Raw genomic sequence first — 22,016 nt, forward strand, 5'->3', positions numbered from 1 at the left:
AATACTATTGAATGAATGAATGGTCTGTTGCTGAACTGCCCATTCCAAGCACTCAGTCCAGTGCTCTGCAGATTGTGAGCGCTCAGTAAATACTGTTGAATGAATGAATGGTCTATCCGTTGCCTAATTGTCCATTCCAAGTGCTCAGTCCAGTGCTCTGCACAGAGTAAGTGCTCCATAAATACTATTGAATGAACGGATGGTCTACTTGTCAGCTGCGTGACTGTGGGCAAGTCACTTCACTTCTCTGTGCCTCAGTTACCTCATCTGTAAAATGGGGGTTAAGACTGTGAGCCCCACATGGGACAACCTGATTATCTTGTATCCACCTCAGCGCTTAGAACAGTGCTCTGCACATAGCATAACAAATACCAACATCATTATCTGTTGCCTGATTGTTCTGTTGCCTGATTGTCCATTCCAAGCGCTCAGTCCAGTGCTCTGCACAGAGGAAGCGCTCAATAAATCCTATTGAATGAATGAAACCGAGGCTGCGGGGGAGGCCTGAGACCCTCGAAGCAGAGGTCTGGAGGGGGGGGGGGGCGCGCGCTCGGGGAGGGGGAGACGCGGGGACGCGCGCGGGGGAGGGGGTCTCGGGCGCAGGCGCGGGGAGACCACGCCCCCTAGAGGCGGGTGGGAGGGGGTCGCACGGAGGGGGCGTGGTTGGGCGGTGGTCACGCCCCCTGGTGGGCGGGGCCGGCGCTGCTTCCTGCAGGAGCAGCTGAGCGCTGCAGGGACCGACCGACCGACCGACCGACCGACGGACCGACGGGCGGGGAGCGGCCCGGAGCCACCGCGACCCCCGACCCGCCGGGACCCCGCGGGGACGGACCGACCGACCGACCGACGGAGCCGCCGCTCGCCCCCACGCTGGCCCAGAAGGCTGCGGCCGCCTCGCCGCTGAGGATGGCTCGGAAGGTGCCGCGGGCCGAGGTGTGCGCCGACTGCAGCGCCCCGGGTAAGGACCGGACCAACGACGCCGCCGCCGCCGACAGGGGAGGGGAGGGGCCCCGCCGCCGCCGCCGCCAAGCTCGGTCACCTCCCCTCCCCCTCCGGGAGCCGGGACGCCGGGCTGGGGGAGGGGCGGCAGCCAGGCCGGGAAAGGCGGCCCAGGCAAGGCCGGGAGCGGGATCCGGGGCCTGGGCCGGGAAGGAGCCTTGAGCCCCCCCGTCTTCTCCCCCCCCCACCCCCGGGGCCGGGATCGGAGCCCCCTCCTCGCCCCCCCCCCCCCAATCCGGGGGCTCCGGGGACCCCCGGCACGGGCAGGGGGAGGGGGCTGCGATCGCGGGGCTTGGAGGGTCACCGCAGAGCCCCGTGTCCTTGGGAGGGGACGGGGAGGGGGTGTGGGCCCCCTGCCCCGGGAGGAGAGCAGCAGGAGAAACGGGAAGGTGGGAAGGGGACCCCCTCCTCCCCCGCACCCCCACATTGGTCCTCCCACCCCCTCCAATCTGGGTTAACCAGCCCCGGGGAGGGGGGCGGGGATCTGGGCCCAGCAGAGCTGCCTCCCTCTGTGGGCTCCCCCCGCCCCCAACCCTTCCAGGTGGCAGATGGGCCGCGGGGTGGTGGGGAAATGGGGGAGGGAGGCGAGGTGTGTGTGCTTAGTTGGTGTCTGAGCTGCTGCTGCCGCTGCCTTACCTTGCATCTGCCCTTCTCTGCCCTGCCCGGGCTGCCGAGGGCACTGGGGGAGGGGGGCACCCTCCAAGGTGGTGGCCGCTTTGGGGCTCCTGTGAAATATTGGGGAGGGAGAGGTAACCCAATATGGGGAGGGCAGGTGGCACGTGCCCAGGGGCGGCCCATCTCTCACCTTGGACACCCACGTCAGGCACCTGGGCACTGGGCATCGGGACCCTGGAGTAGCAGTGGGCCCAGGGGTCAGGATCCTTCTATGTGTGGGTGGCTCTGGACCAGGCTGACAGTCGCCCCGAATCAGTGGCCCTCCCGAGGAGGAGGAGGTGGGGAGGAAACAGATGTTTAGGGGGTTCGGACCCGAGGGACCCGGCTTCCCCCATCGTGAGAGAGGGACCTCGGCCCCTCAGCGGCGGGAGACCCCGGTGGCGTAAGTTACGGGGCGTTTCGGGTGCCAGGACCGTCCTTGCTGGGGATGGGTGACCCAGCCCCGGCTCCTGCCCGGCTCTATTTACTGTTATATTTCCCTTCTCTGGCCGGGAGTTCCGTTCGGCATGGAAATTTGCTCCTGTCTGCCCGCCCTGGCCCTCGTGAGGAAGTGAGGGGCAGATGTCAGAGAGGCTGTTCACTGCAGATTCGGGGCGGGGGTGGAGGGCCGCAGCAGGTTTGGGTGGGGAACATGGGCAGGCATAGAGGATGTCTCCTTGTTATTATTATTGTTATCATTATTACTACGTATAAAGCACTGTTCTAAGCGCTGGGGTAAATACAAGCAAATCACGTTGGGCACAGGTCCCTGTTCTACATGGGTCTTGCTCCCTCCTAAGAAGGATGGAGCACAGGTATTTAATCTCTGTTTTACAGTTGAGGAAACTGAAGCACAGAGAAGTTAAAAGTGACTCGTCCAAGGTCATACAGCAAACCATTGGCAGAATTGGAATTAGAACCCAGGTCCTCTGACTCCCAGTCCGTGCTCTGTCCACTAGGCCACTCTGCTTTCTCTCCCCCAGAGTTAACTGGCGGGTTTGGGGCTCCCGGCCAGTAAAATTCTCCCAGCAGTGTTCCCCCAAACTTCCTAGGCCTCCTCGGGAGCCACTGGGCCTGCCTTAGGAGGGGGGGCCAGCTGGCAAGGGGGAGAGGGCTCCTGGTTAATGACTATTTTGGGTGCCACCCCCTCCCCACGTGGCCTTCCCGCGTTGCTGTGCCGGATGTGAGAGCGGTGGTGGAACAGCAGTCGCAGGAAAGCTTCGTGATGTCTTGGGGGTGGGCCTCCCTTGGGTATTTAGGAGAGACTGGGGAAGCCTCCTGGGTTTCCATGCCCTCTCTGATTACTAGACTGTCGGCTCCCAGAGGGCAGGGATCGTGCTTACCAACTCTATTGTACCGCACTCTCCCACGCGCTTAGCATGTTGCTGCTTCAACGGTAGGCGATCCATAAATACAGAGCATCGATTAGACAGGGTCCAGAGCCCCAACCTGTCTCCCCACCTAAGCGATCCCTAATGGGGGAAATAATCGACTCACTGGTGGGAGATCTCCAGCAAGGCCCGGGCTCTGGGCCTGATTCCGTGCTCCCCAGCAGCCTATTGGGTGACGTGACATGCAACGCTGCTTGGCCCAAGAGGTGAAGGCATCTTTTCTTCTTTTTTTTTAATGGAATTTAAGCACTTCCTATGTGCCAGGCATTGTACTAAGCGCTGGGATAGATACAATTTGGACCCAGTCCATGTCCCACATGGGACTCACAGTCTTAATCCCCATTGTACCGATGAGGTAATCGAGACGTAGAAAAGTAAAGTGACTTGCCCAAGGTCACGCGGCAGACAAGTGGCAGAGCTGGGATGAGAAGCCAGGTTCTTCTGACTTCCGGGCCTGTGCTCTATCCACTAGGCCAAGCTGCCTCTCAGCATCTGGTTTGTCCTTGGAGCTGTTTATCTTAAAGCTTTAATGGTCGTCCTGAGCCCCACGTCTCCTTATCCCACATCCCCTTGTCCTCCTCTGCTTTGGTGCTGAATGAGGTGGCTTGAAGGCCTCTGGGCATCCCAAGTGACGGTTTCCTTTCCCTTTGCTCCTGGGTCAGCTGGGAGCCAGGGCTCTCTGGAGTCACTGTTGGGAGTGGGAGGGGCCGGTGTGCTGAGGTGGAGCCTTCTGGGCCTGGGGTGAAAGTCTGGAGAGTTGGCAGGATTAATTACAACTTCCCTCCCCACTGACTCTCTCAGGGAGCCAGGGCTTGAGCTGGTAAAAAAGGGGGCCCTTCTGGGTGCCGCTGACCCCAAAGCTGGGTCTTACCCAGTCAGGAGATGCTGTCTCCTTTGAGGGTCCGGGCCTTGGTCCCCAATTGTGGACTGTGCCTTTCAGCCTCCCAAGAGTCAGGGCAGAGCAGTAGGGCCTGTAGAGACCAAAGAAATGGTGATTGTTGGGATGGGTCGGGGGAAACGACAGGACCCTGAGAGTGACCTCTCTCCCAGCCTCCTCTGGAAGGGGGTCCTGAACCCAGGTGAGACTTCCTTTTCTCCTCCCTTTGAGACCCCGGCCGGGCCTGCAGGAGGTGAGCAGTGAGCATGAGCACTGAGCCCCAGAGACGTGCGTAGTCTCACCACCAAGGCGGCCTGTTCCATCTCTGAGCCATCTGTGCCAAGGGAAGACCTCGTGACCAACCTCAAGGCCAGATCTGGGAGTAGAGGGGGACCCCCATGCATCCTGATCTCCTTCCTCACTCTAGGGAGCAAGACTGAGCCTTCAGAGTCCCTGGAACGGGCCTGGCTGGCACAGCAGCCCATTTGGGTCACGGGCTCCAGCGAGCTGGCACTCGTGGCCACCTCTGGGCCCTGCTGCTCTGTCCAAGGCACACTGGTCCTAGCTGCCTCCCTTGTCCTGGGTCAGTCCTGCCCTGGCAGCCCCACAGCCATCTTTGGGTACCGAGTGAGGGTAGCACCCCCTCTCCGGGGCAGGGAGGTGATCGAGCTGTACTACTTTGATCTCTCTGGGTGCCCTGGGTGACAGTAGCAGTGCCCACTACTCAGAGGGGAGACTGCATACCTGAGCTGGCGGGAAGACCAGGGGATGGACGCCCACAAGGAGAGACTGCGTGAGCTCAGCCCAGTATGTTCTGTCTGGTCCTCGACCGTGGGACCGGGGGACGGGCCTATGTGTGCTCCGTCTGGGGATTTAGTCAGGTATGGGCTGCAGGAGAGGTCCGGCTGGTGGGACCCCTAGATTGTGCCCCTCCTCCCCCAAAAGACTCGTTTGGGCCTTGGCTGGGCTGACTGACCCCTGGCAGAGGTGAGACCGGGTGCTGGGATTTCTCCAGTCCAGTGAGGCTGGGGTTGAGGGGTCTGGGTAAGGGCACCTCCAGTTCTGCTGTCCTCTTTCCCCTCCCCTCTCTGAGCCCTTGTCTCTTTCCACCTACTCCCACGCTTGTCATTCCCCCAAGCTGTGCCCCTGCAGGCCTGAGAGTCCTGGAGCTTAGGACTGGACTTGAATGCCCAGAAATTGGGGCTATGTAGGAATGGCCCTGCCTGGGAGTGGGAAACTAGCAGGGTGTACTGGCTTGGAGAGGGGGCGTGGGGGGGGGTCGGGGGAGAATGTGTGTGTGTTTTCCATTCCTCTATTGCTTGGGAAGCGCTGAGCTGGCAAACAATGTAGCTGGGCCAGGACTTCCGCCCGGCATTGTTCAGCCGTAGCTCAGAGCCCCCCCCCCCATCCTCCACCATAGCTCCCCTTCCCCATCCCTCTGGCTGCATGGCCTACGCCCACGGAAGGGGGCACGAGAACAGCCTCTGGCCTCCGTTGCCTTCCACCCTGGCCTGGAGCAGGGCTGTCCGGCCGGAGGGGCCTCGGCAGCGTGTGCCACCCTGCCTCCCTCCCCAGACCCCGGGATCCCAAGTGCCCTGCGCTTCCCGGTCCACTGGCCAGAGCCGATGGCGGAAAGCGGAGGCCGGGGAAGGAGCGCAACTAAGGAAATCCAGGAATCCCAGCCATGGGATAGGGGACGTGATCCAGGATCCCCCCCAACATCCACGGGCAGTGGGCCGGGGATCGTGCCTTCGGAGGTCCACTCTATTCTTTGGTCTGAGGCTGCGGAATGAAGCCACTGGGTGGGAGTTGAGCTTCAGTGGGTGGGAGAGGGCAGGGTTGCCCAGCGGCTGACCATTTCCTGGGAGCCAGTCCCATCCTGGAGCAACCGGCACAGCCCTCCCCTCCTCGGGAGCGCCTAGTCGCAGGTGGCGGGGGGCCCGAGGGTGGGCAGCCCGTGGGAGGGGGTGAGCCGGGTACGCGTACACGGATGCTCTCCGAGCCGCCCCCGGCGCCACCCGGATTTAGCAACAGCAGCGGTGGCGGCGGTGGCGCAGCAGAGTCCACCCGGCGGGGAGCGATCCGGGCCTGTGCCTGCCGTCTGGGAGCACCGCCACTCACAGGAAACCTGGCCGGGAGGAATTCAGGGTGCGTCATTCCCCAGCTTCCTGCCCGGACCGCCTGCGGGAGGGGGCTCGTGCCGCTGCCTTCTCACCGGGGTCTCAACTGGGGCAGGGGTTGGGAGTCCCGACCACCTCTTTCCGCCACCAGTTGTGGGCCTCGCCTCAAAGGGAGCTCAGGGCTCTTGTTTGGGGAAGACCCCAGCTGCCCCTCTGGAGTCTAAGCGCGTTGTGGGCAGGGAGTGTATCTATCAACTCTCTTACATTGTATTCTAAGTGCCTCGTAGAGTGCTCCGCACACAGTAAGCGCTCAATAAATACCTTTGATTAATTGATTGCCCCTCTACCCAAATGTGGAGCTGAGAGCTCCCCCTGCTGGCTGGGCCCTGGCAGCAACCGTGTTGCAGGTGCTCGGGTCACCCCCAAGGAAACCAGATGCTGGAATGGGCTTCCAGAGATCGTTCCGTCCAACTTCCCACCTCTGGGCACAGTGCCCTGAAACCCTTCCCAGATTCCCCCCATCTCCTTTGTGCCAGCAGGCCTTACCCTGCCTGGATGCTCTTTCTTCTGTCTAACCTCGATCCGTCTCACTGCAGGCTGAGTCCGTTGTCCGAATCCAAAGGATGTCCCGGTTCCTGTTGACCTCTGGGGCCTGGACCTGTTTGTCAGAGGTTTCCATGAGCTAGGGGCAGTTAGAGAGCGGAAGGGAAGAGGACTTCCTGTTTCCATTGGGATACGGGGGAGGGGAGTTAGGCCTAGCTGGAATGGATGAGAGCCCCGAGGCAGGAGGCTTAAGAACCCCTCTGACTCACCTGTACCAGCCCTGGCCTGGTTCGGGTTGGGCCTAGAAAGATGAATCAATCGTATTTATTGAGCGCTTACTGGGTGCAGAGCACCGTACTAAGTTCTTGTGAGTTAATAGTCACGTTCCCTGCCCACAGCGAGCTCACAGTCTAGAGAAAGAACACCGATCCTGCCAGCCTGGCCACCGGAGGCGGCTGTGGGGGAGGCCTCGTTTGGCTTCTGGGCAGGCTGGTGTGTGTCCTCTCTGCTCCTGGGCGAGGGTGGGAGGCTGTAGCTGCCTGGGGGAGGGGGTGGGGTGGCGGAGGGGTCGGGTGGAAGAGGGACGGGGGCCAGGAGCGGCCCAGGGAGTGGAGAGTCAAGACTTGGGGGAGGCTTTGCCCTTAAGCAGCGTTGGCGGGTTGAACGAGCTTGGACCTGGGAGTCGGAGGAACTGGACTCTATCCTGACCCTGCCACTTGTCTGCTTTGTGACTTTTGGGCAAGTCACTTAACTTCTCTGTGCCTCAGTTTCCTCATCTGTAAAATGTGGAGTATTACCTGTCCTCCTATGAGACAGGGAACCCCATGTGGGACAGGATTGTGTCCGAGATGATTAACTTCTAGCTACCCCAGGGCTTTGGACAGTGTTTGACACCGAGTAAGTATTTAACGAACACCATTATTATTGTCATTATTAAGGATGGGCAGTTTGGCAAATGGCAAGAGGTGCCCTCTGAGGAATGCCCAAGCCCCCTCCCTGCCAGGCTTCATCGCCATCCCTGCACCGGGCCTTTCTGAGCTGAGGACACCTCCAGATTGGCCCCAAGCCCCCAAGCCTGGAGGAGGGAGGCGGAGTCTGGCTGTCCTGGTGTGAGGGAGAATGGGGTCCTCTCTGCCGTGTTTTCCCCTGACACTGCTATGCAGTGGGTCCCCCTCCCCGTGGGAGGCCGCAGGTGGGAGGAGTGGGAGCCTCCTGGCAAGCTGACGTGGCCACAAGCGGCCCCCGCGAACAGGACTGTCTCAGCCGTTGCCAAGCGGGCTTAAGTTGCAGGCAGGATTGAGGATAGAGCTAAAGAAGAATCAGCGTGACTGAGAGGGCTGTGATCACTGCTTTCTGACCCCACTGGACTCTAAGGTCCCCGAGCCCAGGACATCCTTTGCAGAGGCCTCCTCAGTGCCGGCCACCCTGAGGGATCCCTCAGTGGGCCAGGCCCTAAAGGTGATGATGGTTCGGTATAGGGCTCCCGGTCCACTCCCCCGGATGGCCCTTGGGCAGACGGTGGGGTGGGGATGGTGGAGTGGGCGGGGTGAGTAGAGGATGGGCACATAGTCTCTGGGGATGGGCCCACCGAGGCCTCAGGGAGAGCCTTGGAGCTGGAATGGAGCAGGCTGCCCCTGAGACCAGTCAGCAGGGAGAGCCTTGGGCCAGGACAGGCAGTGAGGGCCCCTGGGACCGGGCAGCAGGGAGACCCTCAGGGCAGGGAGAAGAAGCAGAGGCCCCTGGGACCGGGCAGCAGGGAGAACCTCAGGGCCAGAAGGACACTCCCAGTTCTTGAGCTAGAGCACAATGCCGGCTTTCTCCCGTGACCTTTCTGCTGTGGCCGCAGCCCGGAGCAGCTGTCTCTGTCCCGGGGGCCGGGCAGGCGATCTCCTTGGGGGAGGGGGTGTGGGCCCTCCTTCCATGCTCCCAGTGGGGGTGGGGGTCAGCCCTGCCCCTTTAGCAGTTGCCCCAGCAGACCCCTCCTTGGGGTTCGTGCAGCCTCGAGGCATCCCCCCTCCCCATCACGCCTCCAGAGAGGCTGGGCACTGCCCTGGGGACTGGTCAGCAGTGGCCTCCCCCTCCCTCTGGGCCTTGACTCAGGGTGCAGCAGGGAGGCCCAGGGAGGGAAGCCTGAGCATGAGAAGGCCCCAGTCTGTGTGTTGCCGGGACAACCGTCAGCCTGCCTCCAAGGTGGTAGTGTGTTGGGGAGGGTGTGGGGGGGAGGAAGGGAGGGCGCATGGTGGGGGGATGTTGAGAGAAAGAAGGGGAGTGCTACATAGAGGGTGTGTGTGTTTGGGGTTGGAGGAGGGAAGGAAGGGGAGTGTTATCCAGAGGGTGCGTGTGTTTAGGGGTGGAGGGGGGAAGGAAGGGGAATGTTATATAGAAGGCCCAAACAGAATTAGCCTGATTTCCCCCACCCTGCACACCTGCTGCTCAGGAGACCCCGCCACCTCCCAATCTAAGCCGGACTCGCACTCTTTCCCTCGGCCTGTTCTCCCCCAGCCCTGGCCCTGGGTCAGCCAGGTATGGTGGCCGACTCCTCCACCATGGACGTTCGCCTCTTTAACTTGGCCCCTTACCAGCGGGGAATGGCCGGGACAAGCCTAAGCCTTCAAAATCCAACCTGGAAAGGCACAGGGGAGGGAGTCGTCATGGCTTCCTGCTCTTCCAGATACTGGGGGAGCAGGAGAGCGGGACCCTGAGTTTGGGATCGTGGCTTCTCTTCCTGCAGGTGCAGGGCTTGGCTCAGTTGTCCGAGGACTCTCTCTCTCTTTACCACTTCCCGCCCCCCCCCGACCCAAAGCCCCCTGCTCACCGGCCCTTCTCCGAGACCACCCAAGAGTAGTAATGACAGTGCTTAGTCACTGTTTTGGGTCGGAAACAGTCCTCCCGGCCCACGTGGGGCTCCCAGTCTGAGAGGCATCCTATTCCCATTTTACAGATAAGGAAACTGAGGCATAGATTGGTTAAGTGACTCGCCCGAGGTCACCCAGCAGGTCAGTGGAAGGGCCAGGACCAACCCCTGGGCCTCATGACCCCAATTCCATGCTCTTTCTACTAGGCCAAGGTGCTTCCCCTGGACAGTGGAAGTCTGGATTCTAGGGAGCTCGGCCAGGGGGAGTAAGCAGGGGCAGGAGGAGGAGGAGGAGGAGGGAGGTGAGAGGAAGGAGACAGCAGACTGGAGGTGAGGGGGAGGAGACGGCAGAGCAGCGTGTTGGAGCGGCAAGCTGGAGAGGAGGGGACAGCTGGCACCCGCTCCTGGAGCAGGGAGAATGAGAGCTGTGTGGCATCCATCTGGCAGGGCAGTCTGCATGCCCGGGCACCACCCTGGGACCCAGCGGCCCTTCTTTCCCCCCCGAAGGCCCAGCTGGGCCTGGGGCAGGGAGTTCTGTCCCTGCTCCCCTCAGTCTTCCGTGACTGCCATTGGTCTCTGCATTCAGGGTGGCAGGGGGTCAGGTCGGGGATGCCGCTCTCTCTGGCTGGGGTCAAGCTCTGCAGGGAGGGGGTGGGGCATCCCTCTCTCTGGCTGGGAGCGGCAGGGGAGTCCCAAGTCCCGACTGCTCCTCGGAGACCCCCAGGTAGAGGTCTCACCCGAGCCCCCTGGAAGATTTGGGGACTCCGCTGGGGGCACTGTCCCCTTGCCAGGGTCAGGGAGTCCATTAAATCATGAGGAATGGGAGCTAAGTGCCTCCAGAGGAGGGACCCCAGAATGTGTGGCATCAGGTATGGGCCAGGTCCAGATTGGTGGCCCCCATTCCTAGCCAGCTCACCCTAGGCTGGCCCCAGTTGATCGGCCTGTTAAGGGACTGATTGTTTTGAAAACGTTCATTATTATTAATATCATTTCACTTAGGGGAAGGGAAGAGGGCAGTGTAGGGGCCCTGGCCGGGCGGGGATGCTGGGTTTGGACAGAAAGCTTGGCACAGCAGGAGCCCTAGAGATACGCTTGCCCCCACCCCCCCACCCCCACTGCATGGCTGGTGGCACTCACTGACCGCTGGTCTCCCAACACCATCTGGGCCTGGCAGGTGTATCAGGAGGGTGGGGAGGGGTAGCATGGATGGGTTCTGTCCGTCTTGCTGTCTGCCCACGGTGGTGTGGGAGAGACGAAGTGCCCGGAGTGGCAGTTGCAAGCCCAGGGAGCCGGCATGGAGTTCGGGCTGTCCGGGCCCTTGGGGAGCCCAGTGCACCAGGGAAAGCCAGTCAGCAGCCTCCTCCGGAGCCCTGAGCGTGGAAGGATGGAGTCTCCAGTGTCTCACCCCGGAGGTCAGCCCTCTCTCCTGGGCCCAGCAGGCGGGTGTGCGGCTCTGTGAGGGGAAGGGAGTGGGCCCGAGGCACTGCCAAGAGCCAGGCTGCTCAGAGACACTGCTGGTCTGCGGGCATTGGTGCTGGGCAGGTGCTGGTGTCAGCGAGGGGGCAGAGTGCCCAGCAGAGAACAAGTCTAGGCATGAGCCTCACTCCCCTGGCCCAGGGTCTCTGGAGAGCTGGCCCGGATTTGGCTCTTCTTGGAGCCCCATGGTTCAGGGCCAGGGCAGCTGGAGAGACAGAGGTTTCTGGGACAGGTGGGGGATCAGGGGTTCTGAGGGCTTTGAATGGACAATTCACCCCATCGTCATTCCCAATCCCGTCGGGAGGCAGTAGTGTGGCACCGTGCCCCAAACGGGGAGGTGGCCGTGCCAGGGCCCAGCTTGAGAGAGCCGGAATTGGCGGCAGCAGCGGGGGAGTGCTGGGGAAGGAAATGGGGAGCCGTAGCCCCGGGGGCGGCATCAAACCTGGGTCCAGTGGCTCCCCATCCTCCAATCTTCCCAGAGTTTCCCACCCACCCCGCCCCACCTAGCTCGGATTCCTGGACTAGAGGAAGGAACTGAGGGGACAGAGCCACAGACCACTAGTCACCCAGGGCTGCTGCAGCCCCATCCAAGTCCTAGGCCACCAGGGGAAGCTGCGGAAGGGGCTGACAAAGGGGTGCCCTGTCCCCTCCTCAGACCCCGGCTGGGCCTCCATCAACCGGGGTGTGCTGGTCTGCGACGAATGCTGCAGCGTCCACCGCAGCTTGGGCCGCCACATCTCCATCGTCAAGCACTTGCGCCACAGTCCCTGGCCCCCCACCCTGCTGCAGGTACCAGGCTGAGGGCACTCCCCTCCAGCCCCCACCCCAACCCCGCCGGCCAGATTGGGTGAGGGGCGGGGGCGGGAAGGGCTGGAATAATCAGAGGAGCCGGATCCCTCCCCCAGACTGGTCAGGACGCTGTCTCCGTGGCTGCCCCGGCCCCAAAGGCTGCCGGGCCTTTGGGGTTATAAGGTCAAGGAAGGGCTGGAGTTCCGCTCTGGGAGGTCTTGGGGGGCCCCGGGGCACCGTGCCCAGCGAAGCCCCTCTGGGGTCCCCTGTTCCTCCCGCGCCCTCCCTAGCCAGCAGGACGCTGGCTCCGGGGGCAGCCGTGGGAGTCCCTACCCCCAACTTGAAGCTGTGGCCCACCCCCAGCACTCCCCACCCTCTCCCTAGATGGTCCACACACTCGCCAGCAATGGGGCCAACTCTATCTGGGAACACTCGCTGCTGGACCCCGCCCAGGTGCAGAGTGGCCGGCGAAAGGCCAATCCCCAGGACAAAGTCCAGTGAGTGGGGGCGGGGAGAGGGGCTAGGAGCAGGGTTGTTGGGGAGGTGGTTGGAGGGTGGGGGCCAGGTGGGAGCGGGGCTGGGAGCAGGCTGGAGGCTGGGGATTGACGTTGGGAGGAGGGGGCGTTGGGGGGATGGGATGCGAGCTGGCGGCCTGGAATGGAGATGAGCTGTCTGGGAACCTTACCTGCCACCCCTCTCCTCTTTCCTCTCCCACCCACTCCCCCAGCCCCACCAAGTCAGAGTTCATCCGGGCCAAGTATCAGATGCTGGCATTTGTGCACAAGCTGCCCTGCAGGGATGATGACGGGGTCACCGCCAAGGACCTCAGCAAGGTGGGCATGCCCACGGGACTTGGGGGGGTTAGGGGTGGGGAGCAGTGACTGACCCCTGCCGGGCCAGAGGAGGACCTCTGACCCTCTCGAGTTTAACCTATCCCTATCCGCTCCCAAAGCCAGACCACCCACTTCCTTCCCGAAGCCCCTATAAGGCTTCCCCTCCTGTGGCTCCCCAGGCCCAGCTTCCCCTCCTGTGACTCCCCAGGCCCACAGTCTTGGGGTCCCAGCTGAGCCCTCCCGTTTCCCCTCCCCCCGCAGCAACTTCATTCTAGTGTGCGGACGGGCAACCTGGAGACCTGCCTCCGCCTGTTATCCCTGGGCGCCCAGGCCAATTTCTTCCACCCAGAGAAAGGCACCACGCCCCTGCACGTGGCAGCCAAGGCTGGGCAGACCCTGCAGGCCGAGCTGCTGGTGGTGTACGGGGCCGACCCCGGTGCCCCAGACGTCAACGGGCGCACCCCCATTGACTATGCCAGGTGAGCCCGGGGGAGCGACCGGTGGAGCTGGGACATGGGGAGGGCTCTGGGGCAGAGAAAGGGGAGACCGGGTGGGCTGTAAGATCATCTCTAGACTGCAAGCTCATTGTGGGCAGGGAATGTCTATTATATTGTTTTTATTGAACTCTCCCAAACGCTTAGTACAGTGCTCTGCCCACGGTAAGCGCTCAAGAAGTACAATTGATTGATTGAAGGAGGTGGGCTGGGTGGGCACAGTGGCTTCCATCCATCCTGAGCTCCACCCCTCCGACATCCCCTTGCAGGCAGGCCGGGCACCACGACCTGGCTGACCGGCTGGTGGAGTGCCAGTATGAGCTGACCGACCGGCTGGCTTTCTACCTCTGTGGACGCAAGCCAGGTGAGCCCCAGACCCCCACGGCTGGCCGGAGAAGGAAGGGGTGGTGGAGGGGCCGTGGCCCCGGCCTCGCCCCGGCAGCTGGCGCCATGGCGACAGAGCCAGCTGAGGAACGATGTTGCTAGGCAACTGGCTCCTGTGAAAGTGCCTTGGGCTCAGGCTCAGCTAGGAGCAGGGATGGGGTGGGGGTGGGGGAGCGATGAGTGTGCACAACTGGCCAAGCCTCCCGCCCCCCTGCCCGATACCCCTCTCCGGGACCCTCGTGGCTGTCCACCAGTTCCAGCGCCCCCATGCCCTGGGCCCAGCCCCTCCTTTGGGTGAGCTCTGCCCTCCTCTCCCATCTTCCTCCAGCTGGGAGCAAGCCCATCACGTGGAGGGGGGCTGGGGAGGGGGAGGTCAGAGGGGGGCGCTTCTGGCCCCAGGGTCCAGCCTCCTGCCTCCCCACTGGTGACTGGCTGTTTTGATTTTGCTCAGACCACAAGAATGGGCATTACATCATCCCCCAGATGGCTGACAGGTGAGTGACCGGTCCTGCCAGCAAGGGACACCGAGGGGCATCCAGGGAGGGCTGGGGGCTCTCCAGAGGAGAAAGACTTGGGGTGAGGCAACCGTGACCCCTTTCAGCCCCATGAGCAGCGGGTGTGCCTCGGTCCCATGCCCCGGTGGGTGAGGGGCCGGGAGCCTGGGCCTCGAGTTAGGGGTTTCTCAGGCTATCGTGGGGCCTGGGATGAAAGGTTGGGAGCCAGGCCCTAGGGTCCCCCAAACTCGCAAACCCAAACTCAGCCCGGCAACGGTTTGCAGCCGCGTCCCTCCCTTGAAGCCGGAAGGGGTCCTGGGAGTTTAGGTGGAGCCGCCCCGCCGCGTGGCCCAGAAGGTCAAGCACCCGAGACCCAGTGTCCCGGCAGCGTCCCGGTCCTCACGAGGGGCCTGGCATTTGGGTTGGGACTGGATGTCGGCTTTGGGTGGGGTTAGGGCACCTCTAGTGGGACTCCCCCCTCTGCCCGGTGGCTGAGGGCAGGGCTGGGGAGGACAGCGTTGGTGCCCACGGGGACCCGTAGCGGGAAGTGTTCCCGGGGCTGGTGTCCTGAGGAGATCCCCAGGAGGCCTAGACTTCCCTGGCACCATCACCCCCGACCCGGAAGGCAACCCAGTCCCCTCACCGCTTCTTATCCTGAACCAGGCGTCAGAATCCCAGCACCCAGGGCCAGAAACTGCCCCGGCCGCACTGCCCATCCAGAGATGCCCCAACTCATCCCAACCCCAATGGACCCACTAGCTGGGCCCGTTGTTGGGCTCCTCAGTCGGGCGCTGCTGCCACCTTGTGGTCACAAGAGGGCGAGGCCGCTGCCTACTGCCTGCCTGGCCTGGGACGGTGCGGCTTAACGCCCATTTCCCATACTGGAAACCGAGGCCCCACCGCCGGACAGAAAAGAGCTGTCCCCTCCTCAAGTCTAGGCACACTTAGGGAGGGGAGAGTGCCCCCCACGCCTCACCTCAGCAGACCCCTCCAGGCCCTCCTCCCCAAAGCGGTGTCTGTTCAGTCTCGGCGTGCACGGGGCAGGGGGGCGGGGGCGAGGGGCCTTCTGGGCAGCCCCGGCGCTGACCCGCGGTCGGGTATAACCCATATGCCTCTGTCCTGTTCTTCCCTCTGCTGCCTTCCTCTGGAGTTAGGTCTCGGCAAAAGTGCATGTCTCAGAGGTATTGTGCCCGGGGCAGGCTCCTCGGCCAGGGGGCGGGACGGGCGAGGGTCTGGGGGTCCGTCTGTGTTAGGCCACACACGTCTCGAGACCTCCGGGAGGCCTCGAGGCCCTCCCCGATGGCTCCGACCCTGGATCTGCGCCACCCCCGCAGGGACCCAGCATGCAATGGTTTGCGGGGGGATGGGTTGGGACCTGGGGACCACCCCTGCACCTCCTCATCGTGCATCTCCTCTGGCCCCCACAGCCTGGACCTCTCAGAGTTGGCTAAGGCAGCCAAGAAGAAACTGCAAGCGGTGAGTGGAGAGGGGGATGGGGAACTTCGGAGAAAGGGGGCTAGCCCTGAGTCTGGACCCCTTAAACTCCCTCTGATCCAGGGGCAGCCTGGCAACTTGGCACCTGTAATCTGCCCCCTGAAATTGTGGGGGAAGGGGTTGTGCAGCTTTCTCAGCAGCCCCAATCCCCTCACCTGCAGCCTGATTTTTCTCCAGCTCGGGGCTCCCCGGCACATCTGCCTGGGTGAGGCCTCCTTCCACACTAGAGCCCCACCCCTCTTCTAGCTCCCCTCCCCTCCCCTGCACCCCTGGCTTGATTCTGACCCAGTCCCCTCTACCTCCAGCTCAGCAACCGGCTGTTTGAGGAACTGGCCATGGACGTCTATGATGAAGTGGACCGGCGAGAGAACGATGCTGGTGAAGGATGCTGCCCAGGGGGAGAGTGGAGGCAGCGTGGGTTGTTGCCCAGGGTCATGGTGGAGGGGGCAGTGCCAAGGGCCCATGGCCTGAGATTGGGGTGGGATCTTCTGTGGTTCCAGGCCTGTGCTATGGCTCCTGGGTGGTGTGAGGGGGCAGGGAAGCCAGGCTAGTTGCTGTGCCCAGCTGAGGGGCACCACTAGGAGCTGAAGGAAGAGGAGTCCCAACCTCTTCCCCTAGCAGGATTTATCAGACTCAGAGGCAGCGGACCAAGGCCGGAAGCCAGAGTTGGGGGTTGGAAAGGTCTCTGGGGAGAGGAGGGGGTGGAAGCTGCCCAAAGTGAGGGGGTCAGCCTGTGCGGCCGCAGTGGGAAGGAGTGAAATGAGACCTAGAGGTAGCCAGCCAGCCCATCAGTTCCCTTCCCAGTGTCTCCCTGCTGTCCTGTCTCAGCTCCTTCGCTCCCCTCTTCTTCCTTCCTCCCTCTCCCCCCTTCTCCTCTCTCCCCTTTTCCCCTTTCCTCCTCTCCCGTCTCCCTCTTTCCCTTTTCTCCCTCACCTTCCCTGCTTCCCTTCTCTCTCCTTTTCCCCTTTTCTCTCCCCTTTCTCCTTCCCCTCTCCCGGTCTCCCCATCCCCGCCCCCTCTTTCCTGGCTCCTTCCCCAGCTTTCCCCTCCTCCCTCGTCCCTCCCTCATTCCTTCCTGGCCACAGCGCTGACTCTATCCCAAACCCTGGGCTGGGCTGGGCCGGGCTTGTGGAGAAGGGAGGGACAGCCCCCAGGGCTCAGCCACCATCCTACCCCCCAAGCCCCGTATCCCCCATCCACACTCCCTGCCCGCCCGCCTGTCTGCCCGCCTGCTGCCCCCGCCACCAGCCTGTTGAGTGGAAGTTGGAGAGGCCACCCACTGGCTGCCCCTTCCCCGGAGTCCACCCCTTGCCCAGAGCGGGCCGGGCAGCCTTGTGACGGGCATCTATCCCCCCGGCAGTGTGGCTGGCGACACAGAACCACAGCACCTTGGTGACGGAGCGCAGTGCTGTGCCCTTCCTACCGGTCAACCCGGAATACTCGGCTACACGCAACCAGGTGAGAGGCGGGGGCTGCACTGTGTGGGTTGGAGGGGGAGGGCAGCGGGGGGAGGGGAGTACCTTGGCCGTTGCTGGGGATGGTTGAGGTCAGACTGGGCCCTGGACTGCCCCCATCCCCTCCTTCCCTCCCTCCCCTCTGCCCTTCTCCGCTCCCCTCCACCCCGCTCTGTCCCCGTCCCCACCATCCCCCTCCCCTCCCGCTCTCTCTCTCTGAGGCCTCCGGTCTGTGCCGTTACTCAGCCTGTTGTTGTCCGGGCTGGGGGCTGTGCCAACTCCTCCTCCTTTCCTCCCCTCCCCCCACAGGCCCCATGGCCTGTCCTGGCCCAGGGACAGAGTGGGATGTCCCTTGGATACCAGGGTGTGCCAGCCTAAGAGAGAGGCCCTGCCCACCCCCTCTGCCCTGCCCACCCCCTCTGCCTTGCCCACCCCCTTCTCCAAGCATAGGGGCTGCCAAGCACAGACCCCCACCCCGGGGAGCTGGTGGGGCATTCTCTCATGGCTGGGGCTTGCAGTCGAACGTGGTCAATCCTAGTTCTGTCCCCTCCTGGGGTCCCGGCTAGAGGCCCCGAGAGCCCTCTGACCCTGGCCTCGGTTTCCCTTCTCTCTGGCAGGGGCGACAGAAACTAGCTCGCTTCAATGCCCGTGAGTTCGCCACCCTGATCATTGATATCCTCAGCGAGGCCAAGCGGAGGCAGCAGGGCAAGAGCCTGGGTAGCCCAACAGGTGTGGTGAGGGCATTGAGCAGGGGGAAGACAGGGCAGTGGACGTTAGAAGGGTGTTTGGGGGTAGGGGAGGCCATCTGTAGGGGTCAGCTCGGGGCATGTATGTCTTTGCTTGCAGGGGTGGGGGGCAGGGTTCTCTCTGGCTCCTACCGAATCGGGCCCCCTCCTGGGGACCCCTCCAACCCAGCCTCCCCAGTCTCGGTTGGGCACCGGGCCGCTGGTAGCCACCAAACATACCGCCTTTCCCTGGCCCAGACAACCTCGACTTCTCGCTGCGGAGCCAGAGCGACCCCGACGACCAGCACGACTACGACAGCGTGGCATCCGACGAGGACACGGATCAGGAGCCGCTACGCAGCGCCAACGCCGGCCGCAACAACCGGGCCCGAGTGAGTGCCCCGCCGTGAGGCCGTGCCCCGTCCCCCCGCCCGTCCACACCACCACCCCGGCCCCTTCCTGTGGGCGCAGGGGGCCGGCGGGCATGGCAATTGATAGTGCGCCTCCCGGTGCCCCCCGCAGAGCATGGACTCGTCGGACCTGTCGGATGGGGCGGTCACCCTGCAGGAGTACCTGGAGCTCAAGAAGGCCCTGGCTGCCTCTGAAGCCAAAGTGCAGCAGCTCCTCAAGGTCAACAGCAGCCTGAGCGACGAGCTGCGGCGGCTGCAGCGGGAGGTGAGTCTGGACCTCACCCAGGTGGGGTGGAAGCATCCCCGGGGGGCACAGGGAGTGACCCCACCATCGCCCCGCCCCCAGATCCACAAACTGCAGGCCGAGAACTCGCAGATCCGCCAGCAGACTGGCCCGGCGCCCCCGGCCCCCGGGTCCGGCGACCGGACCGACCACGGCCACCTGAACGTGGGCGCCCACCGCCGGGACCGCCAGGCGTTCTCCATGTATGAGCCAGGCACCGCCCTCAAGCCCTTTGGTGCCCAGCCCGGGGACGAGCTAGCCACCCGGCTCCAGCCCTTCCACGGCAGTGTGAGTGCGGGCTCGGGGCCCTGGGGGCAGAGGGAGGGGTCTCCCCGTGGTGGAGGAGCCCCCCACGCCAACTCCTGGTTCGTCCTCAGGAACTGGAAGATGACGCCATGTACTCTGTCCACATCCCCCCCAGCCTGTACCGGGTAAGCAGTGCCCAAACCGTGCTCCACCGGCCCCGCCTTGCCTGTCCGCTCCGGGGCCTGGCCCGGGGCTGATCGGGCTCTGTGGGTTTCAGATCCGGAAGGGAGTCTCTGCCTCAGCCGGGCCGTTCCCGCCCTCCTCCCCGCTGCTTTCCTGCCCGTCGGATGGGGGCCGCCACATGGTGACGACCCCGCGGGCCTGGGAGCGATGGATGGAGGGAGGGAGGGATGGGTGTGCGTGTGTGTGTGTGTGGTTATGTGGCCAAGGGAGGCTGTCTGAAAGGCAGGGTGAGGGCAAGAGGGACTGGAGGTTTGTGTGGCCAAGGGAGGGAGTCGGGCAGGGCGAGGGTGGGAGGGGCTCTCAGAGGGGCTGATGCCCACACTCCCTCCCCACCCCCAGAGCAAGCTGTCCCGGCACGGAAGCGGTACCGACAGCGACTACGACAACACCCAGAGCGGGGAGCCACTGCTTGGGTAAGAGTGGGGTCTGCCCCTTACGGCCCCTGGGAGCCCGCAGAAGTGAGCGCCTTCTGGGTGCAGAGCACTGTCCTAAACAACCTGACCTTCCCCACGAAGAGCGGCCAATCTAATGGGGAACAGGGGCAATAGTAGTCACGGGAAGGAGGAGGAAGTGTTTAGCAGAGGACAGAAAGGAAACATGTAGAAAAGGGTGATGGGAGGTTTTGAGCGGGGGAGTCTGGAGGTGAAGGAAGTTAACTGGGGAAGGCTTCCTGGTGGCGGGGGGATTTTAGAAGGGCTTTGAAGATGGAAAGAGCTGAGGAGCGGTGGATTTGAAAGGAGAAGGAGCTCGATTTGGGTGAAAGCGAATGAGCCAGGGCTGAGAGGCAGGAGAATCGGGACCAAGACACATGGCGGAGGGGAGAGTTTTGGCGGACTAGAGTGTGAGCTGAGGTGTGTGGTAGAAGAGAGGGGATGGGGTGAGAGTGGGTGAGCTAACTGAACACCTTAAAGCCAATGGTCAGAAGATGTTGCTTAATAAGATGGATGGGTAACCATTGGAGGTTTTTTGGAGGGGGAATGTGTGCAGGATATTTTAGAAAAAGTGATCTGGGCAGCAGAAGGAAATATGGACTAAGGTTGTAGACACTGGAATAAGTCTACCAACTCTGTTGTAGTGTACTCCAAGGGCTTAGTACAGTGCTCTGCACACAGTAAGTGCTCAATAAATACCACTGGTTGCCTGGAGAGGCTGGAGGCGGGGAGGTCAGAGGGGCAGCTGAGGCAGGAACCAAGCCAGGGTGTGGACCAGTGCCTGGGCCGGGGTGGATGGAGAGGAAGGGAAGGTAGGGGTCGAGGGCTCGACCGCTCCTCCCTCCTGGATCCTCCCTACCCCCAACTCTCCCCACAGCCTGGAGGGGAAACGCTTCCTGGACCTGGGCAAGGACGAGGACTTCCACGCTGAGCTGGATGGCCCGGAAGGGGAGCTGGACCCCGGGCTGCCCAGCACCGAAGATGTGATCCTGAAGACGGAGCAGGTCACCAAGAACATCCAGGAGCTTCTACGCGCCGCACAGGAGTTCAAGCACGACAGGTTGAGTGTGGGGCGGGGCCGAGAGGCAGTGGGGAGCAGAGGGGGCTGGACGTGGGTGTGGAGGGGCACTGTGGCCGAGGGGGGTGCTCCCACGCCCCCACCCCGGCTTGTCACGGAGATGGTGGTGGGAGCCTGACTCAAGCCTCTTCTTCTCCTCATGCCCCCAGCTTTGTGCCATGTTCAGAGAAGATCCATGTGGCGGTGACAGAGATGGCCTCTCTCTTTCCAAAGGTGGGAAGGGACTATAAGGTGGATGGGGGTGGGGGCGCTCACCCTTCCCTCGAACCCCTCACCCCACCGGGAAGCCCAGCTTCAGGCTTGGGGGGAGGGGGAAAGGAGCCGGGATTGTGGCGGGGGGGTGGAGGAGAAGGGAGCCTTACCCTCCACCCCCACTCCCTTCCTTCCGCCCCCAGAGGCCAGCCCTGGAGCCCGTGCGCAGCTCCCTCCGCCTGCTGAACGCCAGCGCCTACCGGCTGCAGAGCGAGTGCCGCAAGACGGCACCCCCCGAACCGGGGGCCCCCGTGGACTTTCAGCTGCTCACTCAGCAGGTGATCCAGTGTGCCTACGACATCGCCAAGGCTGCCAAGCAGCTGGTCACCATCACCACCCGAGAAAAGAAGCAGTGACTGCCCCCCGGCCCCTCCCCTCACTCCCTGGGTCCCGGCTGGCTGGAGGGGCCGGGGTCCCGCTCCTTCCCCTCACCCCCAGGAGAGGAGCCGCCGGCGTAAGTGTCCTTAGAGCTGCCACCCTTGCCCGGTGGCCATGAGCCCTGGCGCCTCCCCCCAGCCCGCCCCTCCCCGACACACGTGAAGCAAGACCAGGCAGCAGGACCCAACTCCTCCTCTGTAAATAGTGCCCCCATCTGTGCCCTCTCCTCCCCCCACCCCGCAAGCACAGAGACCAGGGCAGGGCCACCCCCTCCCCTCCCCGGGCTCCCTCAGAACAGACTTGGGGCCACTCTGGCCCAGGGTCTCCTCCCCACCCCCATGAGCCGGCTCAGCCCCCGCCGTGGGCTGGGCGGGGGGCACTTCCCCTTCCTTCCCTGCCTCCCCCGTAGTCTCTGTGGTGGCTGTCCCCTTGGCCCCAGGCTGCAGCCCCCTCTTTCCCTCCTCCCAGCCCCCCTGCTGCTAGCCCTCTCATGCCAAATGGTTCTGGCCCCTTGGCCCGCCAGGGGACCACCACCAGCACACCCACTCTCTCTCTCTCTTTCTCACTCATCTTCTCCTTTCCCTTTTACTGGGCAGGGGGAGGCGCTGGCCGGGCCATCCCTCAGACCCAGGCCCCGATAGCCCCTCCCTCCTTCCCTCCAGGGTCTTGCCACTGTACTCAGTCGTCCCCTACCCCACTCCCAGCCTTAGTTCTCTCCCTTCACCTCTTTCCCGTGCTGTCGGAGAGGGGGCCGCAGCCCTCCCCACCCCCCTCCCCGGGTCCCCCCGGATCTGAGGCCAGCCTGTGCCGGACAAGGGCTGCCCTCTTCGGTCTGGGAGGCCAAGCTGGGGCTGGCTCCCCAGTAGCCGCTTCAGCCCCGCACCCATGACAGGGTGGCCGGAGGGGCGGACCGAGGCCGCCCCCCGACCCTGGGTTGGTAGAGAGGAACCAGACAGCCCGGGGACGGGGCTGGAAGCTGGCTGTGTCTGTGGTGGTGGTGCTGGTGGTGGTGGGTGGTCTGACTGTCAAGATAAGTGTAATGTACATTTGTATCAAAAATAAATAAGTGAGCGTTAACCCCGTCCTGCCCACGTCGGATCATCAGGAAGGGGAC

The 22,016-nt window shown here is 63.3% G+C and overlaps 1 protein-coding gene across 2 annotated transcripts; it reads left to right on the forward strand.

Moving 5' to 3' along the window:
- Nucleotides 1–834: 834 nt before the first annotated feature.
- Nucleotides 835–21,979, forward strand: GIT1 (GIT ArfGAP 1). 2 transcript variants are annotated; one of them, XM_029081906.2, is made up of 20 exons: nt 835–958; nt 11,570–11,703; nt 12,088–12,200; nt 12,431–12,536; nt 12,798–13,015; nt 13,300–13,394; nt 13,866–13,908; nt 15,063–15,089; nt 15,336–15,384; nt 15,708–15,780; nt 16,763–16,860; nt 17,474–17,585; nt 17,840–17,973; nt 18,104–18,256; nt 18,338–18,562; nt 18,652–18,705; nt 19,103–19,176; nt 20,072–20,254; nt 20,422–20,485; nt 20,668–21,979. In XM_029081906.2, the coding sequence occupies exons 1-20, from the start codon at nt 907–909 to the stop codon at nt 20,878–20,880; spliced, it is 2,220 nt and encodes a 739-aa protein (XP_028937739.1). In that variant the 5' UTR covers nt 835–906; the 3' UTR covers nt 20,881–21,979. The 2 variants fall into 2 exon arrangements, with proteins under 2 accessions (XP_028937739.1, XP_028937738.1); XM_029081905.2 differs by lacking the exon at nt 15,063–15,089 and adding an exon at nt 18,798–18,884.
- The last annotated feature ends 37 nt before the right edge of the window (nt 21,980–22,016 follow it).

The sequence above is a fragment of the Ornithorhynchus anatinus genome, chromosome 17, assembly GCF_004115215.2.
Source record: "Ornithorhynchus anatinus isolate Pmale09 chromosome 17, mOrnAna1.pri.v4, whole genome shotgun sequence".
NCBI classification, from domain to species: Eukaryota; Metazoa; Chordata; class Mammalia; order Monotremata; family Ornithorhynchidae; genus Ornithorhynchus; species Ornithorhynchus anatinus.

Bases quoted from the DNA above. Each gene is read 5' to 3' on its own strand.
- GIT1 (XM_029081905.2), top strand. From the start codon at position 907: ATGGCTCGGAAGGTGCCGCGGGCCGAGGTGTGCGCCGACTGCAGCGCC. The intron at 18,563-18,651 runs GTGAGTGCGGGC...GTTCGTCCTCAG, and splicing joins TCCAGCCCTTCCACGGCAGT to GAACTGGAAGATGACGCCAT. The intron at 19,177-20,071 runs GTAAGAGTGGGG...CTCTCCCCACAG, and splicing joins AGCGGGGAGCCACTGCTTGG to CCTGGAGGGGAAACGCTTCC.